Source organism: Ranitomeya variabilis, chromosome 3, assembly GCF_051348905.1.
Source record: "Ranitomeya variabilis isolate aRanVar5 chromosome 3, aRanVar5.hap1, whole genome shotgun sequence".
Taxonomy (NCBI): Eukaryota; Metazoa; Chordata; class Amphibia; order Anura; family Dendrobatidae; genus Ranitomeya; species Ranitomeya variabilis.
Window position 1 is genome coordinate 236,771,641 of NC_135234.1, and position 20,467 is coordinate 236,792,107.

The 20,467-nt window shown below is 42.3% G+C and overlaps 1 protein-coding gene across 1 annotated transcript; it reads right to left on the minus strand.

Moving 5' to 3' along the window:
* Positions 1–162: 162 nt before the first annotated feature.
* On the minus strand, positions 163–20,132 carry LOC143818115 (gastricsin-like). Its single transcript, XM_077299534.1, has 9 exons — positions 20,055–20,132; positions 9,065–9,200; positions 8,804–8,921; positions 8,398–8,516; positions 5,110–5,309; positions 4,884–5,006; positions 1,498–1,645; positions 848–946; positions 163–754 (listed from the first exon to the last, which is right to left on the minus strand). The coding sequence occupies exons 1-9, from the start codon at positions 20,108–20,110 to the stop codon at positions 602–604; spliced, it is 1,152 nt and encodes a 383-aa protein (XP_077155649.1). The 5' UTR covers positions 20,111–20,132; the 3' UTR covers positions 163–601.
* Positions 20,133–20,467: the final 335 nt, after the last annotated feature.

Sequence of the window (20,467 nt, forward strand, 5' to 3'; positions counted from 1 at the left end):
ATATTGTCCTTGAACAAGGGCCCTCTTCGTTCTGTGGCCGATCCTTGGTGGAAATTTTATGTATTCCCATTTACAGTTATTAAGATGGTAATGCAATTTAAATATCTTCTCAAATTTTCAATTCCATAATGATCTGAACAACACAGTCTATGCACAACCAGATAATTTCAATCTAGTATTCCGCTTTATAACATTTGTTCAAAGTTGCTTTTAATAAAATAAAAAAATTGTTTAAACTAGCAAATTAATAGTAACACTGCTCTTTTCCAGGGTTGAATGTTTTATAGTAAATTACAGTGATAGACTCATGACTCCAAATTTAATGACATCAAATAACAAGAATTCTAAATGTTATTAATACTTAGAGAATAGCCCTTGAGCAAAACTTAAATCATTGCTTCTAAGTTGCACCATAAAAATAACCTCAGTGTTTAGGATATCCGCATATAATTGCCTTTAAAAAGATACAAGAAACATTGAGTTAATTACATACTTTTATTGTTGGCACTTTAAGCAACATATACCCATTCTGTATAATGATTTTTACTAATGTATTACTAGGAAAAATATGCACACCGCTGACAAGTATACAGTATATGGTTTATGCAGCAGAAGCAAAACCAACTTGGTTATTTCCCAGATCATATACAGAGTAGTACTCCCTGAGGAAGACATCACCAAGGATCCAAAGTGGCTGTCCATCCTGAGAAGGCAGGTAAGTTGGCATAATACCAACAGTGCAGTAGCCATTGTTCTAAACATATAAAAACACAACAAAATATAAATAAATACGTCTTAGATTTTGGCACATACTCTCAAAAAATTGTATTTAAAAAAAGAAGTCTACCTGAAGAACGTAGGCAGATGGTGGAAGTGGAAATGAAACTCCACTAATCGTGAAGCTAATTGTGGGAAGACTCTGAATGTTATCACAGGAAACGGCATACTGCAAAAAGAAATACAATTATAACTGCAATTTAGGGCAATTGATGTAAAATAAAGCAAAAACATCTGCACACAACACAAAAGTGTATAAAGCCGGCTCTGTGAAGAAAAATATTAAAGTGGTCACATTTGGAGACAAAGGAAAATAAGTAGGGACATATGTATTTGTTATAACATATAATAGGCTTAACATGAAGAAAATAGTAGAAATAGTCAGCACTTCGTCTCAGGGTGGTGCACGTAGGAATATTGTACTAGACATATAGAAAAAATCCTGGCATTCACGTGTTGACAATGACTTCTTTTAATCGAAAACCACACAAGGTGTTTCAGCCTATCCCAGGCTTTTGTCAGTTGATGGGCTGAAAAGCCTTGTGTGGTTTTCGATTAAAAGAAGTCATTGTCAACACATGAATAACATGAAGAAGACATTTTGCTTACTGAATGCTTAATACTTAGCATCACAACAGCTTCATAAACATATACAGGAAATATATAACTAGTGAATTCACTTGACTAAAATATTTGCCAATTGCAGCTATTTTATCTTACCTGTCCATTTTGATCTTGTTGTGCACCAATGGATTGCATGAGGGAGGAGAATTCTCCTTGAGGGGCTGTCAGCAGAGAAGTCCCGGTGTCAACGATACCCTGGCATCCTTGGCTACACCATCCAGTAGCTTGCCCATTGATGGCGAACCTAAAGGAAATACATTCAGCTTCTCAATGTTAAAATTACCTATCTAAAGTATTATATCTGCAGCCCACCCATAATTATGGCTCATTTTAATGGGCTCACTCCTGTAATGTACTCTGGTGACACCCTGAACCTCAAATAATTTCCAAATAAAAATTATGGTAGCAGAAATTACTTTAAGCACTTAACTTGATACAACATATATGACCTCCATGAGCACACGCCACTTTGTGCTCTATGACAGGTATGTACATCACTGTGCTCCTGCTGTAAATGCTAGGATCCACACTCTCACTGATCCTAGTAGTTTAACTGCACATATGCAGCTGCCAATAGTGACAGTGGCACGTGAGGTGTTTGACAGATTGAGCACGCTCCGATTGTCACCAAATGGCACCCCCACAGCATGATCGTGAGGCGTCAATTAATTGCTATGGCATCCGTAGGTCTGAAAAAATCTGTGCCAGGTCTGTTAGAAACTACAGCCAATCAAATCCACCGAAGGCAGTGTCTAATAGGCTACCTGATTGATAGGATAGTGTACCACACTGCTGTATATTAACCCCTTCATGACCTTGGGATTTTCCGTTTTTCCGTGTTCGTTTTTCGCTCCCCTCCTTCCCAGAGCCATAACTTTTTTATTTTTCCATCAATTTGGCCATGTGAGGGCTTAATTTTTGCAGGACGAGTTGTACTTTTGAATGAAAGCATTGGTTTTACCATGTCGTGTACTAAAAAACAGGAAAAAAATTCCAAGTGCGGTGAAATTGCAAAAAAAGTGCAGTCCCACACTTGTTTTTTGTTTGGCTTTTTTGCTAGGTTCACTAAATGCTAAAACTGACCTGCCATTATGATTCTCCAGGTCAGTACGAGTTCATAGACACCTAACATGTCTAGGTTATTTTTTATCTAAGTTGTGAAAAACAATTCTAAACTTTGCTAAAAAAAAAAAAATTGCGCCATTTTCCCGATACTTGTAGCGTCTCCATTTTTCATGATCTGGGGTCGGGTGAGGGCTTATTTTTTTGCATGCCGAGCTGGCATTTTTAATGATACCATTTCGGTGCAGATACGTTCTTTTGATCGCACGTTATTGCATTTTAATGCAATGTCGCGGCGACCAAAAAAACCGTAATTCTTGCATTTCAAATTTTTTTCTCATTATGCCGTTTAGCTATCAGGTTAATGTTTTTTTTATTGATAGATCAGGGGATTCTGAATGCGGCGATACCAAATATGTGTAGGTTTGATTATTTTTTTATTGATTTATTTTGATTGGGGCAAAAGGGGGGTGATTTAAACTTTTATATTTTTTTTATTTTTTTCACATTTTTTTTTACTTTTTTTTTTTAACTTTTGCCATGCTTCAATAGCCTCCATTGGAGGCTAGAAGCTGGCACAACACGATCGGCTCTGCTACATAGCAGCGATCTGATGTTCGCTGCTATGTAGCAGAAATACAGGTGTTCTGTGAGCGCCGACCACAGGGTGGCGCTCACAGCTGCCGGGGATCAGTAACCATAGAGGTCTCAAGGACCTCTATGGTTACTATTCTGAAGCATCGCTGACCTCCGATCATGTGACGGGGGTCGGCGATCCGCTCATTTCCGGCTGCCCGGCCGGAAGCGCCGGTTAAATGCCACTGTCTGCGTTTGACAGTGGCATTTAACTAGTTAATAGCGGCGGGTGAATGGCGATTTCACCCGCCGCTATTGCGGGCACATGTCAGCTGTTCAAAACAGCTGACATGTCCCGGCTTTGATGCGGGCTCACCGCGGAGCCCTGCATCAAAGCAGGGGATCTGACCTCGGACGTACTATCCCGTCCGAGGTCAGAAAGGGGTTAATTACCTTAGTGGAGCAGTGAATTACGCTCAGAATCTTATGTTCACGTATTAATTAAGTATTGTAAAAAAAATGGTTTTAAGTGTTTTTTTAAAAAATGTAAAACACCCAGTTTTCCCAAAATCCCAGTAGGTCAGTCATATCAGGTCAATGTTCAGGAATAAGAGCTGATTACTGTCTCATCATGCAAACAGAAGGTTGTCCTCCTAAGGGTACTGTCACACAGTGCCATTTTGATCGCTACGACGGTACGATTCGTGACGTTCTAGCGATATCGTTACGATATCGCAGTGTCTGACACGCAGCAGCGATCAGGGACCCTGCTGAGAATCGTACGTCGTAGCAGATCGTTTGGAACTTTCTTTCGTCGCTTGATCACCCGCTGACATTGCTGGATCGTTGTGTGTGACAGCGATCCAGCGATGTGTTCGCTTGTAACCAGGGTAAACATCGGGTAACTAAGCGCAGGGCCGCGCTTAGTAACCCGATGTTTACCGTGGTTACCAGCGTAAACGTAAAAAAAAACAAACAGTACATACTCACATTCCGGTGTCTGTCCTCCGGCGTCTCAGCTTCTCTGCACTGGGAGCGCCGGCAAGCCAGAAAGCGAGCACAGCGGTGACGCGGTGACGTCACCGCTGTGCTTTCCGGCTATGGCGCTTACACAGTGGAGAGAAGCAGAACGCCGGGGGACAGACACCGGAATGTAAGTATGTACTGTTTGGTTTTTTTTACGTTTACGCTGGTAACCACGGTAAACATCGGGTTACTAAGCGCGGCCCTGCGCTTAGTAACCCGATGTTTACCCTGGTTACCCGTGGACTTCGGCATCGCTCCAGTGCCGTGATTGCAACGTGTGACCGCAGTCTACGACGCTGGAGCGATAATCATACGATACTACGACGTCACGAATCGTGCCGTCGTAGCGATGTAAATGGTACTGTGTGACGGTACCCTAAGACCTCCCTCAGGTAACTGACCAGCCCAAGCTGGATAATTTTGCCCAGAACTAGAACTAGTATATGATTAACTCTCTAGTCATCTTCCTACACCAGCGCCATTCCAGTGATGTTGGCACTAGGTCACCCAGTGCTCATGTGACATTCTTAAACAGCGTGAGCACAATAGCCATTCAACGGCCATTAATGGGCTGCTTCACTCACACTTCTGTTGGATTAAGCTTGGATGTCTGAGGAACTGCAGCCAATTAGCTGATGCTGGTTGGCAGCAGCGCTCACCTATAACAATGTCTCGCGAGCACCAGAAGACCACCATCACTGGAATGATGCTGGTATAGGAGGTGAGTATCAGTTATTTTTATTTTACTCTAGGTAGTATAGTATTTAAGAAGCAGTTGTCCAAGTAGGGGAGAAAATATTTAAAACTCGTGCACCCACCCCTGAATTCCAATTTGCCAATATGTTTCAGAGGTGACAGGAGTCCAAGTGATTTGTCCTGAGTAGTAGTTCTGATCAACTCCTCCAAAAGCTACTTCACCACCATCTTGAGTGCTCTCCTGGCTGCAAAAAAATTAATAATGTACATAAGTTTACATTCAGGTTAACTGTTACAACACAGAATAACTAAACAAGAAACCACAACTTCCAAAATATATAATCTTACCCGCTAAGGTAGAAACCAAATAAAGGCTGATCAATAAGATTCTGCTGGATCATTTCCTGCATTACGGTGGTGGCTCCTCCTTCCGCAATAGATGGATAAGCTAGACCCAGAATACCATCAAACTGTGAGTATACAAAGTTGGTTCCAGGCTCAGTCTCACTCAAGCCAAACTCTTGTTGGGAAATAGCTATATTTTGGATCTGTGAGAAAGAAAATATTTAAAAGTGAGTCTATTAGCTGTTACCAGTAAGTTTGTGTCTTAAACAGGCTCTCCGGAATTAACATAATGATGTCATATCAATGGTACAATTGCACTTTTTTCACAATTTCACCATACTTGGAATTTAGTTTACTATTTTCCAGTACATTGTAAGGTAAGAGTTATGATGCCATTTAAAACTACAACTGATCTCACAAAAAACAAACCCTCATATGGTTATGCAGACAGAAAAAATGCTATGGTCTTGGAAGAAGAGGAGGAAAAATCAAAATCGATGTAATTTATGAGTTGGTTACAGATCATCAATCCACCTTATTTATCTGTCACTGAATTCTCTCTTGGCCGCCAGCCATCAATCGTCAGGGCAGATTTGAGAGGCTTCAATACATATTAGATGGTTGGCCAGACCTGTCAAATTGGCTTACTACTGTGCATGGGAGTCTTTAGTGTTTTGTTGGCACCAAAGATGAAGGAAAGTGTATTAATAGGCAGGTGATCAATTCATGAAGATATAGGCCCCAATTCATCAAAATGGTTATGTCAGATTACTTTGAAAAGTTGCGAATTTTTTGTGTTACACCATTTTTGGAGTTTAGGGCAGATCCTCCAAATGTGTGGAGCTGAGGTAGAGTTGGGGCAGGATAGGGTGCGGCAACACCCAGTCTTAATGAATGAAGGCCAGTCAGAATTTTATGTGGATTATCTATTAGAATAAATTAACTTTTTTTGCAAATATATATTTAAACTAGATGTTTCCAGCCAGCTAACGCTCGGCACGCTCGTTGCTATCTAATTGACGCTGCTGGTGATTAAACTAAAGTAAATAATGACAACATTCAATAGCGCTTACGCAGGTGGTAAATTAACTTAAAATGAAGTTAATAACAATAGTGTGGTGATATGTTGAGGGCGGGATTATGTGTGGCAATGTGGTGGGGAGGCGTGATTATGTGTGGTAATGGGGTTGGGGTGGGATTATGTTTGATGTGTTGGGGGCGGGATGTGTGGTGGGGGGCTGGATTATGTGTGGTAATGGGGTGGGGGGCGGGATTATGTGTGGTAATGGGGTGGGGGGCGGGATTATGTGTGGTAATGGGGTTGGGGTGGGATTATGTGTGGTAATGTGGTAGGGGGCGGGATTATGTGTGGTAATGTGGTGGGGGGCGGGATTATGTGTGGTAATGTGGTGGGGGGGCGGGATTATCTGTAGAAACGTGGTGGAAGGCGGGATTATGTGTGGTAATGTGGTGGGGGGCGGGATTATGTGTGGTAATGTGGTGGGGGGCGGGATTATGTGTGGTAATGTGGTGGTGGCGGGATTATGTGTGGTAATGGGTTGGGGTGGGATTATGTTTGATGTGTTGAGGGCGGGATGTGTGGTGGGGGGGCTGGATTATGTGTGGTAATGGGGTGGGGGGCGGGATTATGTGTGGTAATGTGGTGGGGGGCGGGATTATGTGTGGTAATGTGGTGGGGGGGCGAGATTATCTGTGGTAATGTGGTGGGGTGCGGGATTATGTGTAATAATGTGGTGGGGGGCAGGATTACGTGTGGTATTGTGGTTGGGGGGCGGGATTATCTGTAGAAATGTGGTGGGGGGCGGGATTATGTGTGGTAATGTGGTGGGGGGCGGGATTATGTGTGGTAATGTGGTGGTGGCGGGATTATGTGTGGTAATGGGTTGGGGTGGGATTATGTTTGATGTGTTGAGGGCGGGATGTGTGGTGGGGGGGCTGGATTATGTGTGGTAATGGGGTGGGGGGCGGGATTATGTGTGGTAATGGGGTTGGGGTGGGATTATGTGTGGTAATGTGGTAGGGGGGCGGGATTATGTGTGATAATGTGGTGGGGGGCGGGATTATGTGTGGTAATGTGGTGGGGGGCGAGATTATCTGTGGTAATGTGGTGGGGTGCGGGATTATGTGTAATAATGTGGTGGGGGGCAGGATTATGTGTGGTAATGTGGTTGGGGGCGGGATTATCTGTAGAAATGTGGTGGGGGGCGATATTATGTGTGGTAATGGGGTGGGGGGCGGGATTATGTGTGGTGATGTGTTGGGGGGCAGGATTGTGTGTGGTGATGTGGTGGGGGGCGGGATTATGTGTGGTGATGTGGTGGGGGGATTATGTGTGGTGATGTGGTGGGGGGGCGGGATTATGTGTGGTGATGTGGTGGGGGGGCGGGATTATGTGTGGTGATGTGGTGGGGGGCGGGATTATGTGTGGTAATGTGGTGGGGGGTGGGATTATGTGTAGTAATGTGGTGGGGGGCGGGATTATGTGTGGTGATGTGGTGGAGGGCGGGATTATGTGTGGTGATGTGGTGGGGGGCGGGATTATGTGTGGTAATGTGGTGGGGGGCAGGATTATGTGTAGTAATGTGGTGGGGGGTGGGATTATGTGTGGTAATGTGATGGGGGCGGTATTATGTGTGGTAATGTGGTGGGGGGGTGGGATTATGTGTGGTAATGTGGTGGGGGGCGGGATTATCTGTGGTAATGTGGTGGGGTGGCGGGATTATGTGTGGTGATGTGGTGGGGGCGGGATTATGTGTGGTGATGTGGTGGGGGAGGGATTATGTGTGGTGATGTGGTGGGGGGCGGGATTATGTGTGGTAATGGGGTGGGGGGCGGGATTATGTGTGGTGATGTGTTGGGGGTGGGATTATGTGTGGTAATGGGGTGGGGGGGCGGGATTATGTGTGGTGATGTGTTGGGGCAGGATTGTGTGGTGATGTGTTGGGGGGCGGGATTATGTGTGGTGATGTGTTGGGGGCGGGATTATGTGTGGTGATGTGTTGGGGGCGGGATTGTGTGGTGATTTGTTGGGAGGCGGGATTATGTGTGGTGATGTGTTGAAGGGGCGGGATTATGTGTGGTGATGTAGTGGGGGGTGGGATTATGTGTGGTGGGGGGGCGGGATTGTGTGTGGTAATGTGGTTGGGGTGGGATTGTGTGTGGTAATGTGTGGTGATGTGGTGGGGGCGGAGCTACTGTGCAGGGGGTGGGATTAGCAATTAGTAATCACGATGCCTCTTATATATATATATAGATAGAAGCTTTACATACAGAAACAGTGTCATATCCCAGGACTCCGGTCAAGCTTCCAGTTCCGTACTGCAGAGAAAACTGCTGGTTGTTTGAAGAATAAGTAGAAGACTGACTTGGGTTGAAGAGAGGGTGATTGGCTGGGGAAATAATACAAGGATCATTGATTTTGTTACATAAATGAACAATATATGGGAGTTTCAGTTATCCCAGTTGTGTCATTAATGCTGGTAAACTGAAAAGCTACAGTAGTACTACCACAAGGTTACAACTTACACTAGTTCTTCGCCCAATATTTAATTATGAAGCTCAACATTCTCTGAAATTATCTCGTTTCTTAGCGTGATAGGTTAGATATCATGCAGCCCAATATTATTAACTTTTTGTTTTACCTATATTTCTTTAACCTCAATCTTCAGTTACTTACTGCATGCCTGGCTTTGACAATAGGTTGAGGCTACCCACAAGTTTGAGGATCCAGTGTCAAACAGAACGAGGAAGTTCTGGGGAGGTGTGCCAATGCTGATTTCTCCATAGTATGACATCTATCCGCAAAGAAAGAACAAAAACAATGACTATGTTGACATTTTTTTCTAGTCTATGTACCTTTATAACTAATAACATTAGTTTTTGAAACCTTCTGATAAGTTAGTTTATGAATTATTAATCTTATATAATTACTACTCACATCCATATAGTTAGCCAGAGGCTCATAAGCAACGGCCAGCTGGTTGTAATACTTTGAAGCTGGGTCCACCTTTGGAGCTTTGATGCCATGCTCACTCATCACCTCTCTCATGGATTTGAACCTTTTCAGGGGGACTCTATAAAGGAAATTTCGTAGTTACTATAGAGGATGTCTTCACAAGCATTGGTAGTTGAATGAAAATTGTTCAACCCCCTTTGCAAATTAGGTTTATTATCAACATTTACAAACATTTTAAGTTCCACACAAAGTGCCTAATTGATTGACTACTGCCGTCTCAGATATATTCAGTGTCGGACTGGGGTGACAAGGCCCCACCAGTAACATTGACTTTGGGGGGCCCACTTTTCACCTGCATGCAAATATTATACTAACTTCGTTCCCAAATTTACCTATATCTCTACATAATAATAAACTGGGTAGCGTGGTTAATGAATGATGAGATGCTGCTTTTTTCTGTACAGAGTGAATCAAGTGAATTATGCCAAGTACTGCCCAAACAGTGGGGTTGGGGGCCCTGATCTACACAGGGGCCCACCAGAGGATTCCCCAGTTACCCTATGGGCCAGTCCGAGCCTGGATATATTCAACCCCTTTATGTAAAATTTCTATAGCACTTAGTAGAGCACATTTTAGCTGTTGTGACGTGCTGCAAACATAATGCATAGACAGACACCAGCTTCTGGTATCATTCCTGAGGAATCTTAGCCCATTGGCCTCCAGTTCACTAATATACAGCTTTGGCAAAAACTAAGAGACCACTGCAAAATGTTCAATTTGTCTGATTTTCCTCTTTCTAAGTATATTTTTGAGTAAAATGTAAATTATTATTTTATTCTATAAACTTCTGACAACATGTCTCTGAATTTCCAAGCAATAAATTTTGTATTTTTTTTTCTGACAAAGAAAAATGGTAATTTTTTTTTAAAGGGACTCTGTCACCTGAATTTGGAGAGAACAATTTTCAGCCATAGGGGCGGGGTTTACGGGTGTATGATTCACCCTTTCCTTACCCGCTGGCTGCATGCTGGCTGCAATATATGTGAAACGTGCGTTGGAGTGCGGGGTCGAGGCACGGTACTTTGGACATGAACTCTGGTAAGGAATATGTGATGCACTTTGCGTCTGACTTTATATGACACCATTAAACCTTTCAATATGCACATTTGCACAAATATATTAATTAAATTTTGGTGGGACTTGGCAGGTATCTGCTATATGTACTCCATACTATACATTATGCATCTTGCTTAGTGGCACTATTTATAAGAAATCACACTAATCCATTTATTGGGATAAATTGAGTTTATTATATGTGCCCCTTATTCCTTTTCCTTACCTGTGTTCAGTGTCATTTTTATGGATTGACCAGGGCATTGATATACTTATAACCATAATTATTATTGTACGTGTCCTGACATTTTTGCTTCTGGTCTCTATTATATTATATATATATTTTTTATTATTATCATTTTTTACAGTACCAGCCTCCCTCTTTGTCTTGTGTTCAGTTTTGTTTAGTGTCTCATTATAATAAAATATTTGATTTTATATATTTGTGTTTAGTAAATTTCTTTCAAGTAGTTTTTGGTTAAAATGGCTGCAATATTGGATTGAAGTTCATTCTCTGTCCTCCGTAGTACATGCCTGCACAAGACAATCTTGCCTTACGCAGGCGTGTACTATGGAGGACAGAGAATGAACTTCAATCCAAAATTGCAGCCAGCATGCAGCCAGCGGGTAAGGAAAGGGTGAATCAAACACCCGAAAACCCCGCCCCTATGGCTGAAAATTGTTCCCTCCAAATTCAGGTGACAGAGTCCCTTTAAAAAAAATCAGTGCTTTCAGACCTCAAATAATGCAAAGAAAACAAGTTCATAATCATTTAGAAACAACAATACTAATGTTTTAGCTCAGGGAGAGATCAGAAATCAATATTTTGTGGAATAACCATGATTTTTAATCACAACTTTCATGCGTCTTGGCATGCTTTCCACCAGTCTTTCACACTGCTTTTGGCGCAAAAATTTAAGCAGTTCTTTGTTTGATGGCTTGTGACTATCTATCATCCTCTTGATTACATTCCAGAGGTTTTCAAAGGGGTTCAGGTCTGGAGATTGGGCTGCCCATGACAGGGTTTTGATGCGGTGGTCTCATAATTTTTGCCAGAGCTGTATTTTGGAGTTGTCAAGAGAATGGCCTAAAAGGTTATAGAAGAGAATATTTGTAATCTGGAGGCCGATGCCTATGAGGAAAAGGGTAAGTTTACTCAGGAACACTGCCAAAAGCTGGTGTCTGGCTATGCATCACATTTGCATCAGGTCACAACAGCCAAAGGTATTCTACTATGTACTAAAGATACTCGTCATGTAGGAATTGTATAATTCTGAGACTACAGTAGTTTTTAAAAATGGCATTTTGTGTTTAATTTGGAGAAACCATTTATATTATGTTGACATAATTAAGTTGACCTTATTTTACTGGTTTTCTGCAAACAACAAAAAGCTTGTACATTTTGCTAATAAACATAATGTGCCATAAGAGTTACATAAATTGTGATGGTATCTGTATATTAACATGTATTTCTTGGATATTATAAAGATGGAAGGTTACACTAGATTCCTGTAAATCCTTTTCCACCATTGAACTTACTGGTAAGTCTTATGTTAGCATATCTGACAGATGTCAGCTGTTTTACACAGCTAGCATCTGTCTGCAACCGCAGCAATTGGATCTAAGGTCCATTTGCTGCTGTTAACCTATTATATGCTACTGTCAATCACTTACCATTCATCTTTCACCCATTGGTCTCCGCAATATGATCATCAGATGTCTAAGGGTTAGATTTGATAGCTATATACTGCAATACTGTAGTAATGCAAAGTATAGATCATGTGATCAAACCACTGCAGTTTCAAGTTCCCCAAGGGGACTAAGCAAGTTTAAAAAAAATATATAAAAATTGTAAGAAATATATAAAACATTTTAATTTTACTATTTTTCCCTCATTGAAAAACAAACAAAAAAACATGCTGTAAACATATTTCTAATTGCCGCCCCGCCTCAATAAAAGTCCACTGTGTAAAATTATAAAATTAAATATCCCATATAACAAAAGCTGTAAGAGAAAAAAATTCAAATGCCAGATTTGCATCATTTTTGCCGGTGCAATTACCCCAAATAATACAATAAAAAAAAACTATAAAAAAATTCTATCAAAAATATACGCTCACATAGCTCCACCAATGGAAAAAATAAAATGTTACAGGTTTCAGAAAATGGCAATGCAAATCAAATTTTTGTATGACTAAATTCAGATTTTTTTTACCCCACTTAAAAAAAACCTTTACAATTTTGGTACTGCCGTCATCATAGTGACCTGAAATGTCACTTTACCAGATCATTTTTATTTCACAATGAACACAGTAAAAACAAAACCCAAAAAACAATGGGGGAATTGCTTTAGCATTTTTTGTCATATTCTAGTATATAGGCAGGGCTGGACTGACAATCTGGCAATGCTGGCAAATACCAGAAGGGCCTGTTTGGTTGTGGGCCACCTTGTTTGCTATGTTGTTAACAGAATCGGTGTCCTCAAGACTCCCATACTGTTAACAGTTGTGATGAAACACAAAGTCACTCACTCCGTCACTTACCCTAGCAGGCCACGGATGTACCAAGCAGGGAATGTCAGCGGTGCAATGTCATCACTACATCACGCCGCCAACATCCACTGCGAGAATGGATAAAAGAGAAGACAGAGGATGAGGAGTTTGAATTAGGTGAGTATAGGGATTTTTTTGGGGGGCTATGGTGTAACATCACACTATATAGGATGTTGTGAGTTGGACCATCATAGTATATAAGCGGCTGTGGGGTGGACCACTAAACTATATGCTGTACTGTTGGGGGACCATCATACTATATAGGGGGCTATTGGGGGATCATCATACTATATGGTGGACTGTGAGGTGGACAGTCATACTATACAGGGGGCAATGAGGTGAACTATCATACTATATGGGGCGCTGTTGTGGAATACCATCACACTATATAAAGGCTGTGAGGTATACCATCATAATATATAAAGAGCTGTGGGGTCGACTATCATACTATATGAGGGTGTTGGGGGGACCATGATACTATATAGGGAGTTGTTGGAGGGACCATCATTCTATATGGGGGCTGGGAGGTGGACCATGATACTATATACAGTAGGGGCTGTGATTTGGACCATCATACTATATACGAGGCTGTGAGGGGAATGTCATACAGTATTGGGGCTATGAGGGATCTTCATAGTCTATGGGGAATCTATCATACTGTACGGGGTGGCTGTGGGGGAACCATCTTATTGTGTAATGTAGTTGTGGTGGACATCATACTGTGTGGCATGGCTGTGGTGGACATTATACTGTGTGGAGGTCTATGGGGTTCGTTATACCATGTTGGGAGTGTGGTGACCATCTTGCTATATGGGATGGTTATGCTTGACATCATACTGTATAGAAGCTGTGGGCTCATCATACTTTACGTGGGATTTTGGTGGACATCACATTTTAAATAGGGGCCTGTGGTGGACATCATACTGTGTGGGGGTCGGTGGTTCCTCTCTTATTGTATATTGGGGGCTGTGTTGGATACCATACTGTATGAGAGGCAGTGGTGACAATCTTACTATGTTGGGTTGCAGTGGGGCATCATACTTTGTGTAAAGTTTGTGGGGCAATAATACTGTGTGTTGTCCATCATACTTCATGGGGGCATAATACTCTATGAGGCTTTGAAAGGGGTATCATAGTGACTGAGACCACTTAGGTGCTTCAGTAGAGATAAAATAACTGTCTAAGGCCGATTTCACATTAGCGTTTCTGTGCGCAGCGTAGGCCTGCGTACTTCTTTCCTTAAGAGCCGCATGCATCCGCATGCATCTTGCGCACCTATATTTAACATTGTGTACACTCTTTTTTGACTGTGACTAGTGTTGAGCATTCCGATACTGCAAGTATCGGGTATCGGCCGATACTTGCTGTATCGGAATTCCGATACCGAGATCCGATACTTTTGTGGTATCGGGTATCGGGTATCGAAACAACATTAATGTAATAATGTGTAAAAGAGAGAATTAAAATAAAAAATATTGCTATACTCACCTCTCCGACGCAGCCCGGACCTCAGCGAGGGAACCGGCAGCGTTGTTTGTTTAAAATTTGCGCGTTTACTTGGTTACGTGAAGTCCCGGCTTGTGATTGGTCGCGGCGGCCATGTTGCCGGGACGCGGACCAATCACAGCAAGCCGTGACGTAATTTCAGGTCCTTGCAGGATTTTAAAATTACGTTCCGGCGTTGTGATTGGGCGCGTCGTGGTCACATGGGCGACGTAACCAATCACAAGCCGGGACGTCACGGGAGGCTGGACACGCGCACATTTTAAAATGCGCGCGTGTCCAGCCTCCCGTGACGTCCCGGCTTGTGATTGGTCGCGGCGGCCATGTTGCCGGGACGCGGACCAATCACAATGCCTGAACGTAATTTTAAAATCCTGCAGGACCTGAAATTACGTCACGGCTTGCTGTGATTGGTCCGCGTCCCGGCAACATGGCCGCCGCGACCAATCACAAGCCGTGACGTCACGGGAGGCTGGACACGCGCACATTTTAAAATGCGCGCGTCCAGCCTCCCGGCTTGTGATTGGTTGACCGCGATGCAACCAATCACAAGCCGGGACGTCACGGGAGGCTGGACACGCGCGCATTTTAAAATGGGCGCGTATCCAGCCTCCCGTGACGTCCCGGCTTGTGATTGGTTGCGGCGCGGTCAACCAATCACAAGCCGGGAGGCTGGACACGCGCGCATTTTAAAATGGGCGCGTGTCCAGCCTCCCGTGACGTCCCGGCTTGTGATTGGTTGCGGCGCGGTCAACCAATCACAAGCCGGGAGGCTGGACACGCGCGCATTTTAAAATGGGCGCGTGTCCAGCCTCCCGTGACGTCCCGGCTTGTGATTGGTTGCGGCGCGGTCAACCAATCACAAGTGTGTACCAAGCTCACAATCAAGACCTGAGCCTCGCAATACATCAAAAAGTGCCAAGCTAAGCCAAACTACAGGGTTGAAAACATCATACTTCTGTATACATATAAATAAGTGTACAATTTGGACACGCGCGCATTTTAAAACGCATTTTAAAATGCGCGCGTGTCCAGCCTCCCGGCTTGTGATTGGTTGACCGCGCCGCAACCAATCACAAGCCGGGACGTCATGGGAGGCTGGACACGCGCATATTTTAAAATGCGCGCGTGTCCAGCCTCCCATGACGTCACGGCTTGTGATTGGTTAATGGCGGCCATGTTGCCGGGACGCGGACCAATCACAGCAAGCCGTGACGTAATTTCGTCACGGCTTGCTGTGATTGGTCCGCGTCCCGGCAACATGGCCGCCTTGACCAATCACAAGCCGGGACTTCACGTAACCAAGTAAAAGCGCGAATTTTAAACAAACAACGCTGCCGGTTCCCTCGCTGAGGTCCAGGCTGCGTCGGACAGGTGAGTATAGCAATATTTTTTATTTTAATTCTTTATTTTACACATTTATATGGATCCCAGGGTCTGAAGGAGAGTTTCCTCTCCTTCAGACCCTGGGAACCATCAGGAATACCGTCCGATACTTGAGTCCCATTGACTTGTATTGGTATCGGGTATCGGTATCGGATTGGATCCGATACTTTGCCGGTATCGGCCGATACTTTCCGATACCGATACTTTCAAGTATCGGACGGTATCGCTCAACACTAACTGTGACGTGATAGGATGTTTTCTATGAGACCTGTTATTTCTATGTGCGTCCCTGACCTGGAGTCTTATTACAATAAAGAGGCACTGGGTTATAGATAAATTAGTAACAAATGTACAATCGGTGGAGAAAGGTTGACCTTGATGGACCTAGGTCTTTTTTCAACCTTTTGTAACTATGTACTAAGAGGGCCATTATTATAAGGATCCACAATGGGGATACAGTTATAATTTTAGGGGAAGCAAGGAGTCATTATTATTAATAAAAGAAAGCGCATGGGGATATTTTATTATTATAAGAAGGTACAGGATCATTATTATAAGAGGTCATTGTGGAGCATTATTAAAAGAGGTTCAGGGGATTTATCATAAGGCAGCACAAGTTGTGGTTTGTGTAGAGGTGGTACAACGTGAGTAGGGTCCTGGAAAATCAGTAAACGGAAGATGTCTGTGTTACATTTTGCAGCGACGAGTTATGGATGGAATAAGAGCTTATAGTGGTCTGGACTGAATGCAAAGGAAAGGGTAAATAATGACAACAATCAGTGAGATGTCACTGGTGAGAACCTGCACAGTATACACATATATGGTCTGCAGAGCACTGGTGTAGACCTGATATCACCATTATATGGTCACTGTATGGTGGTAATATCAGTCTTAGTACAGGGGTTTTGGTTAAAGTAGTTGTCCAAGCTTGAAGTTTAAGTCTGCAGTGACTATGTGACCCTCTGTGACTGTGGACTTCTGAATCCTCACAGAGCTTGAGCGCTCGGAAGATTCTCCGGTGCTGGCACTGAGAGTTGATGATCATGTACAGTGGCGTAACTTGAACTGACTGGGTCCCAAAGCAAAAGCTCTAATGGGGCCCCCAATTATTAAAAGTCTTTAACACCATTGGTCTTTTTTATAAAGGTCAAAAGGACTTTTAGGGCCACCTAGGCTCCAGGACCCATGTGTGAGTGCAACCCTCGCACCTACTGTAGTTAAGCCCATGATCATGTGACCCCAAGTATGTGATTTGTATACATGCAGTCACCTGCTGACTAGATGTGCAAGGCCATGCTCAATAAAAGTGAAATTAGCAAAACACAATAAAAATATGGCCGGAGGTCTGTAAACTGCATTGCTGACACCACATAACGGCTGCTCCCAATGCCGGTACTGGAGAATCACCACAGTGTGCGATATGAGGATTCAGAAATCTGAAGTTACATTGAGTTTAACCTTAAGCCCTTTAACAATCACTATGGTGGTGTTATCAATATTGTATATGCTAGTAATATTTTGTTATGGTTTGTTGGTATTTGTCTGCATCATTGCAACATTATTACTTTGATATTATAATTATTCAATCTTATATAGTGGTATTAATAGAAATATTGGTCTTGTAGTAAATCTTGCTTCCCTTCACTGAGGGTAACATTAGTAATATATTAGCAATATATTTCCATCTGGTGCTCAGGGTTTGGGACAGGATGGGCCTGTGTATTTTCAAATGCCAAGGCTGAATTTCAGTCCCAGTCCGTCCCTTTGTACATAGCATAGTAAACTGAATAATGTCATTTAAAACTTCAAATTCTCCTGACAAAAAAATAGCTCTCCTATGGCTTTGTCAACAAAAAAACAGTTGTTATGTTTGGAAGAGGTGAAAGAAAAAATGAAACGCAGAGATGAAAAATTTCTCGGTCACAAAGGGAATAAGTTAAGAAGTTATTAGACCACTACTTTCATATAAAGGCAATCTATTTAAAAATTGAATGTGTTTAGTTAGTATCCGTAGAGAAAATGTAAGATATTTTTATATGGTAGCCATTAATATGAGTGGTGAACAATGTATTACATGGACAGGACTGCTCCACCAAAGCAAGAACTATTCTTTCAACGTTTTCCTTTGTTCTTGCTAATATAAAGGAGTCTCAATTGTGGAACCTACCGTTATAATGTCCACATGCTCTGAAGGCCTCATACACATTAGACTAGTTTCGATATTGATGGGTTTGTTCAACAGTCTAATGTGTATAGAGGTGCCCGCCGGCTCATGGTTGAGAGAAATGTTGATAGCGTACTTCTGATTTCAGACTGCTGATAACATTGTCCTCCCGTAAATAAGCCGCTGGCCTATGGCTTTCTAATTCATGGGAGAAAAGGGGTCAGCCAAATTTTTCTGCAGTTAGGAAAAAAAGCTGCATTGACATGACATCAGCGGAAGCCACTGAATCACCAGTAGGAGTGGTTTGTAACCGCTCTGTGTTGGCAGAGATTGGCGCAAGCACAACAGGTAGGTAGCTAGCAACTACATGGAGGCTAGCTTTGTTTTGTTTTTTCATTTTATTGTTGGAATTCAGCAGTTTCGGTGGGAAAATAAAGAAAATATGTTTCTGCTTTTCATAATTTTTTTATTCTTTTTTCGTAATGAAGACAAAAGGACCATTAAAATACATTTTAAGATTTGTTCACCTTTCCAGAACAATTAGTAATATAGATCAGACAGGTTTTTTCCCCTCAATGGGGGGTGAGGTGTTGTGAATTAGACTTTTTGGCTCCCTCTTGTGGTCACTAGTGATATGACTCTGGGATTGTCTTTCTTTAGTTTGGCACTCACCTGGGTCGTTAGTCCAGGGGTGTCGCTATATAAACTTCCTGGATCCTTAGTCCAGTGCCTGGCATCGTTGTAATCAGATCCTTCTGTTGCTCCTGTCTGCTGGTCCTGGTTCTTGCAAAATTAAACTAAGTCTTGCTTCTTTGTTTTTTGGGTTATTTGCTTTGCTTCTATTTTTGTCCAGCTTGTACTAAATGTGAGTTCTGACCTTGCTGGAAGCTCTAGGGGGCTGGTGTTCTCCCCCCGGCCGTTAGTCGGTTCGGGGGTTCTTGAATATCCAGCGTGGATATTTTAATAGGGTTTTTGCTGACCATATAAGTCATCTTACTATATTCTGCTATTAGCTAGTGGGCCTCTCTTTGCTAAATACCTAGCTCATTCTTATGTTTGTCTTTTCCTCTTACCTCACCGTTATTATTTGTTGGGGGCTTGTATCCAACTTTTGGGGTCTTTTCTCTGGAGGCAAGAAAGGTCTTTCTTTTCCCTTCTAGGGTTAGTTAGTTCTCCGGCTGGCGCGAGACGTCTAGAACCAACGTAGGCACGTTCCCCGGCTACTGCTATTTGTGGTGCTAGGATTAGATATATGGTCAGCCCAGTTACCACTGCCCTATGAGCTGTTTTTTTGTGTTTGCAGACTTGGTATTTATTCCTGAGACCCTCTGCCATTGGGGTCATAACAGTGAGGCTAGTAACATCAGCTTGGATCAGTAGAGGCCTTTTTTATTTGTACATTTTTTTCTGCTTTTTATTTATTTAATTATATGTCATTTAATTTGCATGTTGTGCCATCATAATGCCATAAAAGATATTTTGGGACATTTCAACATTTAATTACTTTTTTTACCAAACTTCCCTTGTAACTGAAGCTGCTTTACTAGCTCCTTTTACATTGTTAATTCAGCCTCTTGACTGCAAAGGAGAGATGACTGGGTCTCCTAGGACTCTGTAGCTCCTGCGCCACCCCCTACATCCTGCTCATATGACCACTAAGTCTGGAAGAGGAAGCACCAGTAGTGCCTCCTATATACTGCGAGAACAGCACTTTATCAGCCCTATATATACAGTGATTGGGAAGGCAGAAATGGTAAGAAACTGTCTCTGCCTTCTTTAAGGAGAGTCCGGTTTGTCAGACAATCGACGATGTCATGCAGCTGCCCTTCTATGCAGGTACGTTTTAGAACGACACTTGGAATTAAAACGTGGACCGGCTAAACGTTTATCGACTTTGGGTTGTTAGGAAGTAGTCGGTAATCATAGTATAGTATATAGTGATGCAATATTTTTCATAATCATCCAGTCAACATGATACAATGTCTATTTTGAGCCTTACAATTCATAATATACATCAGAAGAGAAAAAGCGGGGGGGGGGGGGGAATGATAAAAGTAAGAAAAAAAATGAACATTTCAGTTTGTGCCGAGGGTTTAACTATAACTAAGATTAACGTTAAATATTTTCCAAATGGACAAGAACACTATGTTTTGATTTTGATTTGCATAGTTTTATAATTACTGTATGTTAGAAAAAATAATAAAACTATAAATATTATTATTATCATCATTATTATTACGCGGCTTGTACTTACTTAACAATCCCCTCTGAGAGGTGGAGGCAAATGAAAGCAAGAATTAAACACTTCATGTTGGTGGATAAACTTCCACTTCTGTTCAGACTTACACAGCTATGACCGCTTTATATACTCAGAAAACTTTTACCATCTTATCAATAAAACATTTTTATCAAAATCTCAATGTCATTAAGATTCCCTTATCATCAATCATCTGAGGCTTGTACATTTTTCCACTAAGGTTAGATTACAAACTCTTTCAGGTACTTTGAAAACAAGTAGGAAAAAATGTATTCATTTCTTAACCCTTTTGCTGCCAGGGGTTTTGTATATTTTGCACCTCATGTAGCCAGGACAATTTCCACACAATATTTAAAGTGAATAACTGGTACATTTTGAGTTCATACAATTTTGTGTCAAGGTTTTTTGTT